Genomic DNA, 18,181 nt, shown 5'->3' on the forward strand with positions numbered 1-18,181 from the left:
CTTGCTTAACCTTACCAAGTACAGTCATGCATGATGCCCCAAATTTATTTTAACTTAACCCTGGAGTGTGTTATAAGGATTTCAGAGGTCACACATTAATCAAGGAACTCACAAGCTACCGATCAAAGGTAGCCGTTTTTTTTCCACCCCGAAGGGCTGAAGATCTGAGACCTTGCCTTAATTTTCATTTCCACAGAGCGGCGAGGAAGACGGGGACGACCCAGATGGAGAAGAACGCAAAGGGCGCAAAAAGATCCGCAAAATCCTCAAGGATGACAAGCTGCGTACAGAGACGCGGGATGCTCTGAAAGAAGAGGAAGATCGGAGGAAACGTATTGCAGAAAGAGAGGAGCTGAGGAAAAAACTCAGAGAGGTAAAAGCCAAGTATTGAAAGTGGTACTTTCATTTAATGGTGAGGATAACAGCGCAGATTATGGCTTGGTTGATAAAAATACTATCCAGATAATATTTAAGATCTTTTTCATCGATTTATTTTTTTTTTAAATTATTATAATAGGTGTTTATTTTTATTTCCCTAGGTATTAATTTCTGCTTTTGTCTCGATCAGATAACAAAATTTCAAGTCTGGATTAGTGTTACCCCAAAGATCATTATTTCCAAAACTGGTGCATTTTGGCAACAGGGTATGCGCTTGCCCATTCATTCAATTATAAATACTGTTGCATCCGGTTGTAAAACACAAAAATGACCACAACTATTAAGTGATCACTAGCAAAATGAAGAAATGTATTTATCGCACGTGTAAAAGTGAGCGGATCACCCATGCCATATCACAGAAAAATGCTTGTACTTAAATGAAATCAATTGATTTATTTAATTAATCAATAAAACTTTGGGATCATAACTCGTGTGAACATTGACATTCGCATTGGGCACCAGACGCAGGATGCAATGAAATACAGTGGGACATTTGAAACATGTAAAGAAAAAAAAAACATCAATGCATTAAACGTTAACTGTAAATTTCGAAACAATATGGTCTTTCTATCAATCTAAAAACGCTGAGGTGTCAAAAAGAATGATGTGGTGAAATCTCTTGCTCTGCGCTGCGCTTCACTGCTCTTTTACTGAATTACAATCAATGGTTCATCTGATCACTTGTGTTACACTTAATCAAATCACTGGGCTTCCATTCTACAAGTTTTCCCAGTATTATTGGTTTGCAATGATTTTAATTTAATTAAAAATGCAATTAAATTAAATTGAATAACATTTTTCAAATTGTATTTTTTATTTAATCATAAGTTTTTGAATTAATAAAAATAAAACAAATTTGGAGCTGCTTAGATTTTACTGCTCTTAACCGATGATTTAAGTTTTTGTTTTGTGTGTTTGTTTTTTGCTGTGATATTTGATGCAGGTATATCGAAGTCGAACAGTAGTGCGGTTGCACTTGTAATGTTTTTTCCTTTTGAGCAATGTTTTTGTTAAATCACAATGTGACATTTTTGTGTTCAGACAATTGTGGTGGAAGAGTCTTCCCAGGTGACGTGTCCCATAACCACCAAGCTGGTTCTAGATGAAAATGAAGAGACCAAAGAGCCACAGGTGCAGGTGCACAGGAACCTGGTCACCAAGCTCAAACCTCACCAGGTTGATGGTAAGCACAACATGAACAAAGCGGGGATGGCCATGATTGTTTTTTTTTTGTTTTTTTTCTTAAATTATTGGAATTTTGATTATCACATTAGCAGAATTTTAGCTAATATTTCTAGCGTGACGTGCTTAATGTCTAGCCTGCAATTTTTACATAGTAGGCCTAAGTGTTCATCAAAAAACAAGACAGGTGCTATTCCTAAAAAGTTTGTGTTATATCAACAGTAACATTATGCTGAAAAATACTCAAATGTTTAAAAACAAGTGCTTGTCAAATATTAAATGCAAACGTATTGAACTTAAAAAATAAGTTGAGATAATTTGACAAGCCTTTTCATCTTTGTCCTGTTTCAAGGGGTGCAGTTTATGTGGGATTGTTGCTGTGAGTCTGTGAAGAAGATTGTGAAGTCAGACGGTTCTGGTTGCATCCTTGCCCACTGTATGGGTCTTGGAAAAACACTTCAGGTAGGTAGAAGACAGAAGCTGTGAGCCAGTGATCAGGAGTGGATGCCCCATTTTTGATTGGGTTCAAAATTCATTATAAATATCGTCTTAATCATCTTTTTGCATGTTATCTTTAAGATCGGTCTGGCATATTTGAATTCTCATTGAAATTTGTTAACTGCAGTTCTCCTTTCCCCCTGCAGGTGGTGACCTTCCTTCATACTTTGCTTCTTTGTGAGAAGCTCAACTTCTCTACAGCACTGGTGGTTTGCCCCCTCAACACGGTCCTTAATTGGGTCAATGAGTTTGAGAAATGGCAAGAGGGAATGAAAGACAATGAGTGTTTAGAGGTCATAATTTGCTTTGGCAGCTGTTCGCCACCAAACCTTACTTTTGGAGGCTTAACCGGTGATCCGTGATATATTCAACAGGTGACGGAGTTGGCCACAGTAAAGCGGCCACAGGAGCGAGCGGTCGCCCTCCAGCAATGGCAAGATATGGGGGGTATTATGATCATTGGCTATGAGATGTACCGAAACCTGACTCAGGGAAGGAACACCAAGAGTAAGAAGCTGAAAGAGACATTCCAGAAGACTTTGGTAGACCCAGGTATGATTGTGCATTACTACGGCACATATGTGCTTTGATACAAATACAATAATTATTAAACTTTGGAAATCATAAGACTGCCAACAGCAAATTTTATTTAACCATGCCTTTCTTTATGTGTCCGTAAACTTATTTTTGACGCTGAGTTGGAAATTATTTTTTAAATGTTTTCAGGTTTAGCAGATTTTGTTTTATTTTAAAATTCGTCCATAAACACTTGGCACGGTACGGATTTTACCATATAAAAATATCCACTTGAATTTAAACTTTAATTCACAAATTTACATATATTACATAGGTTGTTGTTAGATTACCATTTATTATCATTACGAAACCGCGCAACAGAAAAAAGACCAGATTCAGAATCAGTGAGAAAAAAAACCTAGAAAAGTTAATTTTATTATATATTTAAAAAAAAAAACGTTGACCAAAATAGAATAATTAAATGAAATACAGATCCCATTTCCAACCACATTTTCTTTTGGATTTCGCTTTATTTTCCCTTCAGGTCCCGACTTGGTGATATGTGACGAAGGTCACATCTTGAAGAACGAGGCATCAGCTGTGTCCAAAGCCATGAACTCCATCAGGACAAGGAGGAGGGTTGTGCTGACTGGAACGCCTCTTCAAAATAACCTCATTGAATGTAAGCCTGCCGACAGTTGTTGAATTTCCATCCCAATGTGTCAATCTTCTAACTTCCATGTCCCTCTTATCAGACCACTGCATGGTGAACTTCATCAAGGAGAATTTGCTCGGGTCCGTTAAAGAGTTCCGCAATCGCTTCATCAACCCCATTCAGAACGGGCAGTGTGCCGACTCCACGATGCAAGATGTCCGCATAATGAAGAAGAGGGCTCACATCTTGTATGAGATGTTGGCCGGATGTGTTCAGGTAACACGCACGGCCCTCTGATTGTCTTCTGTCCTCACATGGTTTGTGCTAAAGATGTCTTCTTTTTGCTTTCCCAGAGGAAAGATTACACAGCACTAACTAAGTTCCTGCCTCCCAAGCATGAATATGTGTTGTCCATCCGAGTTACTCCACTCCAGTGTAAACTCTACAGATACTACCTGGAGCACTTCACTGGTGAGCTGCAAGCTGCATGGGAACATTTTATTTTCTCGCTCAGAACCATTTCATTGCTGACTTTCACAACGCACTCATGTTATTGGGAGCTATTTGCAGAATGAGCTCTCAAGCCTTCTAAGATGTCATTTTAGCTCACTCCTAGAAAAGACAAGCAAATAAATTAATATAGAGAATTGTACTCGTAATATGCACGAACATTGACAAGCCTGAATCCTTTTCTAACTTTTGTTTTTGCTTTTGCATTTATTGGAATCATCAGTTCTTTCTGCTCACACTTTTCTGTGCTTCTTTGATAAGTCGTTTAGTGGACTTTCCTCTTAGTCTGCGTGTGTGTGTGTGCATGTGTGCGCTTACAAGTGTGGCAGCTGGCAAAGTGCCGCAGGCAGGGTTTAAGCACGGTTTCCCACATCTCCCTAATGAAGAGCTCTGGGAGAGGGGGGCGAGAGGCGGGGAATGTGCGGGCATGCAGGAAAGGGAACGACGTTGAGGGGAATATCAAAATTTTTGCACCAAAAATGAAAACAAAGAGGTGGAGGGTTGGCAGTTCCGAAGAAGGGTGTTGTTGCTCTGTGCTGTGGTTTCATTAGCGGCAATGTGGTCCACCGGGTACTGAGCTGATGTTGTGACTTTGACTGCTGACCTCCACTGTAGTGTCTTTGCACCCGACCCAGACCACCAGGCAGTCTGTAAGGGTCGAACATTTCTTCCATTAGTGCCGTTCCCGTTGCCCAAACTAGTTGATATTGGTGCGGCCACCACAAAGTTTTTCGAGGGAACTACGCCCTCTGACGGTGCACCTTGTTTTGACTATTGGAATGCAAGTTTCAGGTATGAATAAGACCCCTCTACAGGTTCTACATGACCATTTTCCATATAGAGAGAGGAACCTTCAGCCTGACATGTTCACATGCATCTCACTCTCTCCCTTCTATTGCAGGTGTGGGGAATGCTTTGGAGGGGGGGCGAGGCCGCGCAGGGACCAAACTCTTCCAGGATTTCCAGATGCTTAGCAGAATCTGGACCCATCCCTGGTGCCTTCAGCTGGATTACATCAGTAAAGAAAACAGGGTAGGTATGGAAAGACGAAACGAAACCTCGCTATGTGATGGACTGGGAATATGGGAGTAATGATCATCCACTTTTTTTAAAAAACAAATGAGCATTTTCTTCAATTTCTGCTTCAAAGCATCGGCTATCTGAATTTGGTACACCACTACAGGTTTGAGCCTCATCCGTCACATCTCTCTTTCAGGGTTTTTTTGACGAAGACAGTATGGAGGAATTCATTGCCTCTGAGTCCGAAGAGTCCTCCCTTAGTCTGAGCTCAGAGGATGAAAAGCAAAAAAAGTAAAGATTCCAGTTCTCCGTGTTGGATATTTATAAAAACAGAGACGCATTTGTACTCCCTCTGTTCTTCCATCTGTTACTCTTGCTGACCCTGTGTCCTCCACTGTCCCTCCTTAATAGGAAAAAGAAGAAAGGCAAGGGAAGAAAGAAGGGATCCGATGACTCTGATAGCGATGATGTGGAAGTGATCAAGGAGTGGAACACCAGTTCCCGAGGCAGGAATGGAGAGGGGCGCAACAGGCCGGAGCCTGTAGAAGAGCGTAAGTTTGGAGCCCCAAGAACAACTTTGCATGTTCTCGTTGAACGTAATTGAGCTTGACAACCAATGCTAACAAAATGTAAGCATCAACCACGAGGGGTCACACACAGCCAGATGTGGCTTCGCAGCTTGTAGGCCTGTTGACACTGTACGTGACGAGGGCATCCAGCCATCCATTTTCTGTATCGCTTAGCATATTGTGTCCAAATTTCAGATCTGTCAAGAATTTGGTACAATAACAATGAGCGTGTTGTGCTAATGAGCATTATTAATTTGGTGGTGTATTGTTGTTGTGAGGGCTGTTTACAGACTTAGGACTCATTTATCTTTCTTTGTTACAAAAAAAGCTCAACCGTCTGGCTCGGCACCAGGGAGCCCCACCGCTGACTGGCACAAGGAGTTTGTCACCGAGGCCGATGCTGAAATTTTGACCCACTCTGGAAAAATTACGGTCCTCTTTGAGATCCTGCGCATGGCAGAGGAAGTAGAAGATAAAGTGTAAGTATGTCTGTGCTGTGAGGATATCTGCACACATCTCTGGAATGTGCCGTTTGTGTGTAGCTGGTTTGTAGTGTAATGGGATAGCGTTTTGAAAAGTAAAGTGACACCATGGAATCTTTGTGCCCATCCACAGGTTGGTGTTTAGTCAGTCGCTTATCTCTTTGGACCTGATTGAGGATTTCCTGGAGTTGTCTTGCAGAGCTGCAGATGAAGACAAGATCTCCCCATACAAAGGTAGGCTTTATACTTCCATCCCACATGTTCTTTTATTTAAGAAGATCTCGTTGGGCTCTCTTGTGAGGCTGTTAATTACTTGACTGAATGATCCTGTCCTGTATTTGCCTGTGATCAGCTTCCCACTGAATGTTTTGCTTTGTAATGCTGCTCTTAGTCATAATGTGCAAAATTACAGTAGCCAAGTCCTTTTTTTAATAAGAGAAACCAGCTACTATTTATGTGGAGATTGCTGGGTATCATTGTGTGTGCATTTATCATTTTTGTGCTCATACCAAGAAATTTTTGGGTAATATTTTGCTGTGTATTCCTTGAAGCAAGCGCACACGTAGCACGTATTCTTGTCAATGCATTTTAGCATGAAGCATGCATACATATACATACGTACTAACATAGTGTAAGGTCACAATTCCTAATTAAACTTGAGCAGCTGTTTTAACTTTGATTTTGAAAATGATTTAGGCCTTGACTTTTTATTCCACCAAAAATGTTTGCTCAAGGGTTTGTAATTTGTAATGAAAAGATCACAGTGCTCTAATTGGAAACATGCTGAACTGCTGCTTATGAAGGCTAGCGAGGGGCTGGCCATCTTGAAGGTTACACTCAGAGGGCCACCATCCACCATAACCGTCTATCTGCGCATACCCAAACCAGGTCCTCTTTGACAAGAAACGGCCTAGTTGTTGGTGACATGTTTTTGAAGGCTTTTGGCAGTTTGATGATGACATTGACTAGCAGGTTTCTTCACTCTCATACGTCTGTGAAGGTGAGGGCAAGTGGTTCAGGAACATTGACTACTATCGTCTGGATGGCTCCACCAACGCCACCACCAGGAAGAAGTGGGCTGAGGAGTTTAATGACCCGACCAACACAAGGTTATTTATTGGTTTAAATATATTTAATAAAACCATTCAGACATGATTCTTCTAAAGTCTTTTGCACTTTCCAAACCATTTCAGGGGTCGTTTGTTCCTCATTTCCACACGGGCCGGCTCCCTTGGCATCAACCTGGTGGCTTCCAACAGAGTCATTATCTTTGACGCCTCCTGGAATCCTTCATACGATATCCAGAGTATATTCAGGGTGTATCGCTTCGGCCAGCTGAAGACAGTCTTTGTCTACAGGTTCCTTGCACAGGTGATCTTAGCAGGATGGGTTTTTTTTTGTCATTGTCTCTTAAGCAGTCAACAGATAATCTGAAACTGTGCCAGCCAAACATGGCAACTAAGCAGCAAAAAAAAAAAAAAAAGATACATGATGCAGTACAGGAAATGCACATTTGCGTGAATTAAATAACATTTGTCTGTTTTTGGAGCTGTAATGGAGTCTCCACCTCTGTGAACATTTCTTACTTATAGTGTGAAAGCGAAACTGGAACACCATTTTAACTTCTTGGAACCCTCCAAGTTGTATTTATGGGACGTTCTTTCGTTTCATATTCTCCTTTCAGGGCACAATGGAAGAAAAGATTTATGACCGGCAGGTTACCAAACAGTCTTTGTCATACCGAGTGGTGGACCAGCAGCAGATTGAAAGGCACTTTACTATGAACGAGCTGGCGGAGCTCTACACTTTTGAGCCTGATATGCTGGACGATCCCTCAGAGAAGAAGAGCAAGAAAGCCACACCGATGCTCCCCAAGGTAAACCTTCAGTGTTATACCAGTCCTATACTTCACCCTCATGTGCCAGACCAGCCTACAAATAAATGAAAGCTAAACTTAGATGTGTAATTAGGCGTGCCAAACAAGCCTTAAATCCATTAGTAAATCCAGTATCAGTGTTCTCGTTTCTCCTCTGTTGAATACCTATTTATTCATGCTTTATCTATTTATTTTTTTCTTTTTTAATGTTCGTTAAATAATAGGTGTGAATGTAAGAGTGAGTGATTGTATTTGTGTGCCCTGCTAGCTACCGGCCATGATTTGTGCCCAATTCTAATACGTTAAAGTGTGACTACTGTTATAGAATTGGTCACATTTTATGGGTTGAAGTATTTAATGCCATACTTAAGACCAAAGCTAATTTATTTCTCTAGATTATTAGGCGACTTTGGAATTTCTTATTAACTGTTTTCCATTGCTGGCGTGCAGTCCATATTATTTGTGGCTCTTCAGAGATGTTGCACCGACCTCACAGGAATTCTGCAACGCGCACTCTGCTCGCTGTTAGGATTTTGTGACCTTTTTTCAAACGTGAATCAGCATTCTTACATGAATTGTTTTTCCCCACTCACATTTACGTTGTTATTCAGGCCCCCTGGGTTTTTAATGAGAACACACTGCACTCACATGAGCTGTCCAGCATAGTGCAGCTGCACACATCTGTTTACTGCTATTTACTAAATAGTCTCCTCCTTGCGATGCTGCTATAAACCTGCGCTTTTCCCCCGTTTTTTGCCATCATTTACTTTGTTGTTGATCTCTTAATTTCTCCCCTTTCCTGCACTCTTTTTTTTAGTCCTCAGAGTTGATTCACTTTTGTTGTTGTGTTAAGATGCTCTTAGTTTGGGTTGGACCAGGATTCCTAGCAGAAATCCGTAAACAGGGCGGATCAAATAAACAGCGCAGACCTTTTCACGAAGCCATCTGTCGTCCATTTACAGTGCACAGTCCAAATCGCCTTTCACACTTTCCTCGATGGTTTAATGAACAGGTAGGAAGCCTGAAGAACCTCACCGCAAAACGGAAATTGTGGCTTTAAATCGTTGTAGCTTCCAACTGTAGTATCAGTCACTTTTGAAGTTTTGTATCACACGTATGTGTTTGGTGAGCCACGCCCATTTAGACGTACATGACGCTTAGCGGGATATCCGCATTTATTTGACATATTATAAAGCCTGAGGTTGAAGTCATTGACAAGCTGTCGATTTGGGGCAACTTGCTGTTGATGATGATGATGGCAACAGAGCTGAGAGTTAGATGGAAGGAATTCTGTCTGGATTCATGTGAAGATGAGTCAGAAAGACTCTTATTGCTTTGAGCCAACTGCCTTCTGCACAGACGGGGAGTAAGTCAAGGCACAGCCGAAGAGTCTTCACTCTATAAACTGAATCGATGTCAATACAATCCTACAAATAATGTGCTCGCCAGTGGCCCCGAGTGCTGCCCTTTTCAGCATCTTGCGTATCTGATGTCTTTAGTTCCGACTTAACTTCCTCGGGCTTCACCTATTATGCCCCTCGTTCTTCATTACGCTTCGCCATCTTGTCCCCATGATCTTCGCAGCCATCTGTTACGCTGACTCACCTCTCTACTGCTGCATGTTCAAAGCGAGCCCAGTTAAGTTGTTTTTCTTATCCTCCCCTTGGACTCCCCCCCCCCCTGCCTGATGAAGGGTCATTATTTAAACCCCTCTTTAAAGATGTCTCTCTGCTCTTCAGAGAAACTAATTGAAGACAAAGAAGGCAGGCGTGCTTCCCCTTAATGACAAAGAAGGTTGTGCGTCCCAGACTTGAGGGTTTGACTTCCCACCCACCCTTCCAGACACATCCTATTTCCTGCTCATCACGCTCTTCCATGGAGCAAGCATCCACTTGCAGAATGGTCCGCCAGCCCAGCTCGCTCTACATACTTTATACTGCGCTACTGCTTCTGAATGCGTCAACTGCTAGTCGAAAATACAGGCTATGTGCCTACATTACGGTTTGCACTCTGCAGGTGACGGTAGCAGTGATCATTAGGCCAAGGTGCATACCATAAGGCTGTGCGGAGGCTGCGTTGCGGTATAAGTGGGAACAAACTGCAGCGATAAGCCACACACTCATCTCATTAAGGCATAGGCGAGTATTTTGACTGGTGATGGATTTTTATTTTCGCGCAGTTCCTCATATTTTCCTCTCGAGTATGTTTGTCCACTCTCATTTAGTCCTCATTTGGACCTTTAAAGTGTTGCTGTTGATTGAGGGTAAAAGTGAGAACTAATCTCTGCCTTTTTTGTTATTGATCACACTTAAGGAGTTGTGTGGCGTTTGTAATTTTTTTTTTCTATGTTATTTTAAGGGAATCTAAATATTCCAACGAGTTGTAGGTCAGTTATAAAAAAAAAAACACCTCCAATGTCACAAAAAGTGAGGTTTAATCATCATACAGGGTTTCAAGACTTCAGCGTCACAAATGTTTTGGGATTTTTGGATACTTTCGATGTCGAAGAAGACGAGTGTGATGACAACACACAACCAGAAACGAGTTAGCTAGCTGCTCAGTGCAATATGGCTCAATAAGTTAAGATTAGTTGAACCACAAAGATGGCATCAGCAATGTAAAAAAGTGCTGAACAATGTAATGGAATATCAAGTCATTATGCGGGAAAGTTACAGTAGATAGGATCTGACATTAGAGACGAGCATTTCGCTTCAAGTCTGGTTGAGTCGAATCACATTGTGGTGACTCCAGGTAGTCAAATGCCGAACTTTACTTACTCCAATGTCTCTGCATGGAAGCCAGCGCTAGCCCGCCGCCAAAAGTCTGCGGATATCATGCTCAAGTATTTCCATCATCAATCTTTGTTAAGAGTCGTTTCACCTTAGGTTGTGATAGCTCAATTGCTTCCAATGTGAAAATGTGAAATGCAACACCAGATAATCAAAGATATCCAAAAAAGGCAGACAGTGGTACGCGCAGCTGTCTTAAACACTGGAGCACCATAGCCATAACAAAAAAATGTCATGGTATTTTCCTCCAAGGTCAAAATGGTGTGCAGGAAACTCCATGGAGAAATGACTGAGCCAAGCTTCCATAAAAGTGCATCGACTTTTCTATTGAGTTCAAAATGTATTGATTAGCCCCTGATCTACTAGCATTTTAAAAGATGGGCTACATTTTTATCAAGCCTTTATTTTTTTTGGTATCTGCTTAATTGTGTCCCTAGCATGTAGACATAGATTATAATTAAACGGTTTGTAGAACATGTGATTTTTGTCTTGTTAATTGACTGATTGCCAGAAAAACAACTTTGGCATGTGTTCGTGGTGTGAATGGTGTAAAGTCCTCAGGGCGGTCTTGGCCTCCTCCTGTCAGGCACAGCTCCAAGTTTTAAGTGCGTTTCTGCAGAGAAGCTTGTTTAGTACTGTCTGCTCGTGTGTGCGTGCGTGCGTGTTTGACTCGTATGCAGCTGTGGGTGAGGGAGTTTTGACTGGCTGTGTTTAGCTATTACAAATATCTCTGCCTCATGCATTCCTGCTATTGGGATCTTGTCTTCGACCCCCTGTTGCTAACCCCTCCTGTGTGTTTTAAGCCGCCGCATCAAACTCTGTTGTAAACTATAGTGGAAAAGGTCAAGCCATTCATAGGGGGATGGCAATTGACATTTGATTTATTATCATTTTCCAAAAGAAAATGGTGGGAATTTGAATGTGTTGGAGGTGTCAGCGCAAAGCACAGTGGTGTGCATTCTTCAGCATGCTTTAGTGATATTATACTGAGCAGCCACGACAGCAATGTACACTGACGTCTCACGAAATATACTAACCATGCACACTGCTGGATTTTGTGTGCATTTTTTTTGGAGGCACTGGTTCAATTCATTGTTTAAATTTGGAGAATGTACAGAACTCTCCATTTGTTTGTTTTCCAAGTCCTTTACTTTTCATCTATCCATTATAGAGAGAGAGAGAGAGAGAGAGATTTTAAGAATGGTATTTCACGCCACAGATGGATAATGCATGTAGTATTTTACGCCATGTTACATGAGGTTTATTGTCATGGCAGTAAAAGTACGCCGCTGAAGCGGCTGTCTTAAAATAATCACAATGAAAAACAGTTTACACAACACAATGAATGAGGTACTTGTTCTCAACTTCAGAAGGTATCCGATAACGCAGCCAGAAATCTTGCCTTCGTGGAATCTAAAGCTATTCATGCCGACAGGTGTTTAATTGCATCTGAGCTTTTCGATTGGTCATGTACGCATGGATGCCCTGTGCCAGCTCGTAAAGTCCAAATGAGGCTCGATTATGTCAACTCCCACGTTTTCATCTCCATCTAGAAAACTGCTTTCCATCATTTGAATGCCTGCACGGAAGACTTTTTTGGTAGCATGCATATGAACGAAGCTTTGATTTTTAAAAATGTTCTGGTGGATTGTATCGTTGCCTGTCTTGTTTGGGGGTTTCACTTAATAAGTTTTCTCTAGACTCTCACCTCAATCCATAAACATGCATTTCAGATGCCACCAGTTACAATTCCTTCCCTGATTTCACCCCGCAGAAGTACCCACTCATATGCCCCATATGCTCATTGATTGGGTTCACTTACATCATTTCAAGCATCTGCCCACCCAGCGGCTCTCACTTTTCCAGCTCTCCTGCAGTAAAGCGTTGGGCTTTTCCATCAGAATGCCAATAGGCCGTCTTGGGTTACTGACAATCATTAGTACCGGGTCACATTTGCGCACAGTTCACCAAAAGAGATGGACCGGACCACCCTAGAGCCAATGTTGGAGGGGGAATGCAAGTATATCCCAGCGTGCATTTGGTTCCAGGGTGAGCATCTGTATTGTCATTTGACCTCCTACATTGGTGACCATTTACTTTGAAAATGTTGGGAAAAAAATGCTGCTCGTTCAAGCTAGCTCACTCCATCAAGGGCTTCGTCTGCCCGGCTTGGTGGCCTGAGTCGTTTTACCACGCAAATTCTGTGTGTATACAAGCTTGTCTGCTTGTCTTACATCTCTTAATTTGAGAGATCCAGTTTCACCGTGTCTGGCCCACTGTTTATTTTCTCTCTTATTCTGTACAGATTTGCAATCACTGTCTCCTTTCATCCTACTGTGTGTCTGTTTTGTATTCCCACTTGCGTTGCACCCGTGACATCTATGATTAATTTGCTTTGCAGACTTCACACTCATTGTCAGAGTTCAGAGGTGGCTGGACAATGGAGGGGGGGGGGCATGGTGGCACTCCTGCGTGAAATGACTTGTAAGGAGTTTAATGATGCGGCCGTCGTATGACGTCTCCACTTTCCAAAATTCCACTTTAATGTAAAGCTTAGGCAGGACAAAGCAAAGCCCTCTGTAACCAGAGTAATTTGAACCACGTTTGTGTGAGAGGAGTCTGGAGCTGCTTGCTAAATAATTGTGTTGTCATGGAGGCTGAAGTTCTTCAACCTCTGCCAATAAAGCCTGTTATATTTATTTCCGTAAAGCATGAAGCAGGAGGTTGTTTTTTGCCTGTGTTTGTATCTATGGAAAATCAAAATAAAAAAATTTAAAAAAACTTTCCATTCCAAGTGTGGCACGAATCATGGAATGTAAACAAAATCTGTGCGGATCCATACAGGTTGAAGGCTCACTCAGTTGCTACCTCCACCTTCAGGACTGGAGTGGAATAACGTCATCCATAACCTCATACCGACTGGACATTAATTACTGGAATGTTCAGCGCATGCCGTGATTACTTAAAAATCCGCCCTTTGACATTTTGTCCCCTTTCTGTCACTCTGGCTGCTGCAGGACCTCTTCCTAGCGGAGTTGCTGCAGACCCACAAGGACCAGATTATGTGCTATCATGAGCACGACTCTCTGTTGGACCACAAGGAGGAGGAGGCCCTCAGCGAGGAGGATCGCAAAGCAGCTTGGGCTGAATATGAAGCAGAGAAGAAGGCAAGTGTGACATGCACTGCATCATGTGTTTGAGAACATTCATCTTCCGTAGGCTATACCTACGTCGTTGTCCAGGATCTTTGTAGTCCAGCTGCAATTAACTCATTCACTTCCAGCCAATTGAAAAAAAAATATTTTTGACGTCTTTAGCCGTCAATGGCAGTCAATGAGTTAATACAAGTGACCAAAAGTTCTGTTGAAGATATCTTAACATCTGCATTTCTCACATCACACAGAAAGCAATCAGCGATGCACGCAAGAGTCGCATTTGGTTGAATTTAGTGCCATGTTGGGGGGATACCGTAGCTGAATGTGTTTTAGCATTTTACGGGATGACGGTTCCACCACATGTGCCAACGCCCACGTCCATGCAAAAGAGAATTGTCTCATGTTCACGTTATCCTCCTGTGGCCAGTCCTTGCACCTTCTCGCCTATTCCCTCCTGCCCCGTCCTTTTGTAGGTCGAATCAAAGGGCAATTAGTGTGTTTATTTGGAAAATGTGTGTGTGTGTGTGTGTGTGAAGGGTTGATCGTGCAAGCGAGCGGGAGTAGGTCTCCCCTCTCCTCATGTAATCCTAGATTCTAATTCACTCTAATGATTATTTTTCCAACACACTCTCCCTCTTCTGCCCCCTGTGTGCCGTAAGCGGCTTTCCCTGAGCTTGTCTGCCTGTCAGGAGAGCGCAGGGTTTTCCACTCACAGGGGAAACAATGGCACTGAGTTCCAGTGGCAGTCTTTCAATGGCTTCTGCATCTTGACGCTGTGCCGTGCAGATTTATTTTCGCATCCATGGAAAGCAAAAATTAACATTTCTTGTAAATCTGACACACACCAGAGAAGAATTGTTAACAGCTCTGCCATATTTGAATGACTGAAAAACATCATGAGAAATCAAGCCATTCTCTCTGCTCTCAAACACGGACAATATTAACCATAACAATATTAAATTCGATTTACATCGTGTCTTTCAGTACACAAACGATCTATATTACAAGAAACAATATCAGATTTATTCCACATTGTCATAGTATTTTAGGTTAAGCTTATGGTAAAATAGAGGCAAATGAACAACTAATTAATATAAAAGACAGTCCAGCTACTTCAATTAAGTTAATAACTTAAACACTTTGCCTTACAGTCTTTTAAATGTTCACTACACTTCACAAAACTAGTGTGGTTTAAACCTATAAATCAGCAAGTCATACTGTAAATAAGACTACAATGATAATGCAGACAGATTTTTGGCTTTATCACTTCAACTTTTCATGTTTCAGGAAACAATGATATGTAAACACGTGGACTGCACTTCTTAGTCACTCAACGCATATAGAAATTTCCCTCAGTGTTCAGCCTTTGTGATTTCAAAATTGTATTCTATTACATTGTCGATTTTGAATTCAATTATTCGTTCGGCCGTAGTCTAACGCGTAATTTCACAGGATCTTTAACCGTTTACTCTGAGGAGAAACCACTCGCATTAAGTCAACCTATCTATGCACATCTTAAAAAAAAAAAAAAAAGGATCAAACCGTGAGAAAGTGGTCTAATGCCCTAAGCTAATTTGAAAAAGAAATGCTGCCACAATATGCGAAGATTCTGTTCACAGGCTGGTCACAAGCTCGGACGTGTGTGAGTTGGTTTTGTAGTGTTTAGTCTTGCACACCTGTCTCTGACCAGGTCCATAAGAACCCTCTCTCCTCAACCTCACACCCCCGACACACTCGCACATACACACACACCCCGGATGGCCAGATTACAGGGCGCAAGAAAACCATCTGCAGCAGAGTTTCAATTACACACAGACATTGGTATCCTGCTGGCCTTTACTGGGCCACGACTGAGTGGCTCACACACACGCACACTTTTCTTTTTCTCCCATGCAAGTAAAGCGAGGATGATTGTCATCTGTCATATTGAACCAGTTTTATGCTTTTTGTTGAAGACTGTGTTGTCTTTGCTATCTCAGGGTCTGACCATGAGGACCAATTACCAGGCACACCCCCAAATGGGCGCCTCCACCATATTCTCCCACTACAACATGGCGGCTTTGGCCACCATGACCAACCAGCAGCTGGAGGTAAGTAATGAGCTCCACATGCCCCTCTCTTGCCTCCCACTCACCGGCCTCCTCCTTTCCCCCCCACGGCATGTCGCACCACATTCCTCAGTCCCCGCCGCTAATTGTGACAACAGTCATGCAGCCGGCGAGCTCAGCTCCCCCCCCGCGTCACATCGTAATGCCTCATGTCTGGGCCAGCGGGTATTTATACGTGCTGGCACATCTGACTAAAGTCGTGGGGAAGATCAGCAAGGAGAGCAGATGGGTAAAAATATTTAGGCTGGTTTCAATTATTATAATCATAGTGCGATATAGAAATAAAGTTCCTGGGCGATACGCTCACTTATTGATGACGTGATCACACAATATAGCCCGCAACGGTTTCATGTCTCCTTCCAAACACCTCCTTAAATTGAACTCTTTGGCACATGGAGTTCCACCCATGTGAGGATTCTTGTAGTCCCTGTGACACGTAGGTCAAATCAAAACACTTCAATTATTTGGTGGTTTCTGTGGAAACACTTTTAGGTCCGCTTGCAAGATGTTGGAAATCACCAAGCTGAGTCTTTTGACCAAACATTCCCAAACCAAAGGGGAGCGGAACTTGGTTTTGGCAATTCTCCAATTAACTGCTGCAAACGCTGCACTTTGTGATTTTCAGTCATACAGTAGGGCTTAGCCATATATTGATTGTAATACAACGTTTCAGTTCATAGCTGCTGACTCCGCCCTAACACGATTCTAGTCAAACTTCTGTCAAAAGGCAAGTGTATATCGATGCACTTATTTTGTTTTGTTTTTTCCCGACTCTGGATTTCACAACAACTAGCACAAGCCAATTTAGCGCCGAGCATTCAAGTAGCTGCAAATACTTCCCGGGTTACGGGCGACATCTTGATGTAAACGCAATGTTTTTTTTTTTTAATTATTATTTTTAACTAGTTGGTGCTGGTTAGTGTGACCTGTTTACTGTATAGCGCTGACTCATGAGCGTGGGGGGCCTTTAAAAAAAAAAATTGCAACTTTGACAATCTCGAAATTGCGTTGTCTGAGATCACTGCACTTCTGAGGGGAATTATGGAGATGCATGGGCAGGTCATTCCAAGCATGCGTTAAATGCGTCAAATATTTTGACTCAATTAATCATGAAAATTAATTACCGCCTGTTAGCAAGCTAAATGGATATAGATAGATCTAGACTCTTATACCTTGTCTAAATAGACCCTGTTCCGACATTGTAAGTCATTCTTGAACTCTTAGCTGCATGCCACAGCAACAGGGGGCTCTCTCTCGTCCCTAATTGTCAGGCCAATTCGACGTGTAACTATGACACAAAATGTTGGGGGCATGACTAAATGTTGTGGATTTTGTACATTGTCATGATGTCATCTCACCAACAAGTGTTTTCTGATAAATCCAAATGTCCAGGCTGTCACTTTGAGGATATCTCGTGTTGTTTCCAAGGGGAAAAAAAAGCACCCGCCGAGTGCATCATGTTCTGTGGCACGTAGCGGTTACGTTTCAACAATGTGCAGTGAATTAAATGACTTGTTGCTGGAAGTGCAGCGAGTGGATGATACAGTAAATCTCGTGGGCTGCAGCAACTAAATGAGCTCATAATAACTTCAGAGCTCAATAATCCTCTGTGGTTTTGTCGCTATAAACAATGCTTGATGACATTAATCGTTTCAGTCCATGTTATTTGCACAATCCCAGCTATGCGACACTTGAAGCGGTCCCGTTGTTGCGTTTAGGCTGAGCTGGGGGAGACGGCCGGGGGGGGAGCTCGACTGCTCATGATGCTAATGAGCTAAAGGCGTTGTTTCAACTGTTCCTCCGTCTTCATTTGCGGACAGGAGCTTATCAACCAAGGGCGACTGAAGGTCATCGAGGCAACAAATGCGTTGAAGAATTTACAACGAGACTCTCTGGAAGATACTATCGGCAGAATTGTAAGTGCTGACATTTTCCGTTCGCTTAAGATCATCCCGGCCTCTATGTGTTGGACATGATTGTGTGAATTGTTTTCTCCGTTGTCCGCAGTGGCAAGAGAACCCCACTCTTACTGAGAACCAGGTCCAATCTTTGGCTATGGGACGAATGGCCACTGTGGAAATAGAGGCCAAACGCAGAGAAGCGATTTACAGAGACACTCTCACCATGCAGCAGTCGGTAAGATCTCCTGCTTCTATGGTGCATTTTGGACAATGTTATACTGAGGCCCAGACCAATTAATCGGCCATTATCAGACTTTTTTCCCCCCACATTAACACATAATGTAAAGATAATAACATTGAAACATTTAAAATAGGCAGATTTTTTTTTTACCATTTAAAAAAAAAAAAAATATATATATATATATATATATATATATATATATATATATGTATATGTATATATGTGTATGGGTGTGTGTGTG

General features: G+C 42.1%; 1 protein-coding gene across 3 annotated transcripts in view; it reads left to right on the plus strand.

Annotated features, from left to right (window-relative positions):
• atrx (ATRX chromatin remodeler) overlaps positions 1-18,181 on the plus strand; it is a 30,308-nt gene that overhangs the window by 10,372 nt on the left and 1,755 nt on the right. For all 3 annotated transcript variants that reach the window (XM_088293304.1, XM_088293305.1, XM_088293306.1), the window contains 20 exons: positions 197-373; positions 1,480-1,621; positions 1,973-2,082; positions 2,265-2,411; positions 2,493-2,670; positions 3,179-3,316; positions 3,390-3,565; positions 3,643-3,760; positions 4,701-4,831; positions 5,016-5,110; positions 5,231-5,370; positions 5,717-5,867; positions 6,004-6,104; positions 6,871-6,979; positions 7,064-7,241; positions 7,555-7,746; positions 13,553-13,702; positions 15,670-15,780; positions 17,619-17,714; positions 17,806-17,934. In XM_088293304.1, coding sequence (XP_088149430.1) covers positions 197-373; positions 1,480-1,621; positions 1,973-2,082; positions 2,265-2,411; positions 2,493-2,670; positions 3,179-3,316; positions 3,390-3,565; positions 3,643-3,760; positions 4,701-4,831; positions 5,016-5,110; positions 5,231-5,370; positions 5,717-5,867; positions 6,004-6,104; positions 6,871-6,979; positions 7,064-7,241; positions 7,555-7,746; positions 13,553-13,702; positions 15,670-15,780; positions 17,619-17,714; positions 17,806-17,934 — 2,769 coding nt within the window. The remainder of the gene's footprint in view (positions 1-196; positions 374-1,479; positions 1,622-1,972; positions 2,083-2,264; positions 2,412-2,492; positions 2,671-3,178; positions 3,317-3,389; positions 3,566-3,642; positions 3,761-4,700; positions 4,832-5,015; positions 5,111-5,230; positions 5,371-5,716; positions 5,868-6,003; positions 6,105-6,870; positions 6,980-7,063; positions 7,242-7,554; positions 7,747-13,552; positions 13,703-15,669; positions 15,781-17,618; positions 17,715-17,805; positions 17,935-18,181) is intronic.

Source organism: Idiotropiscis lumnitzeri, chromosome 4 (genome assembly GCF_059441095.1).
Source record: "Idiotropiscis lumnitzeri isolate Australia: NSW breed Sydney's pygmy pipehorse chromosome 4, RoL_Ilum_1.0, whole genome shotgun sequence".
In the NCBI taxonomy this organism is placed as follows: domain Eukaryota; kingdom Metazoa; phylum Chordata; class Actinopteri; order Syngnathiformes; family Syngnathidae; genus Idiotropiscis; species Idiotropiscis lumnitzeri.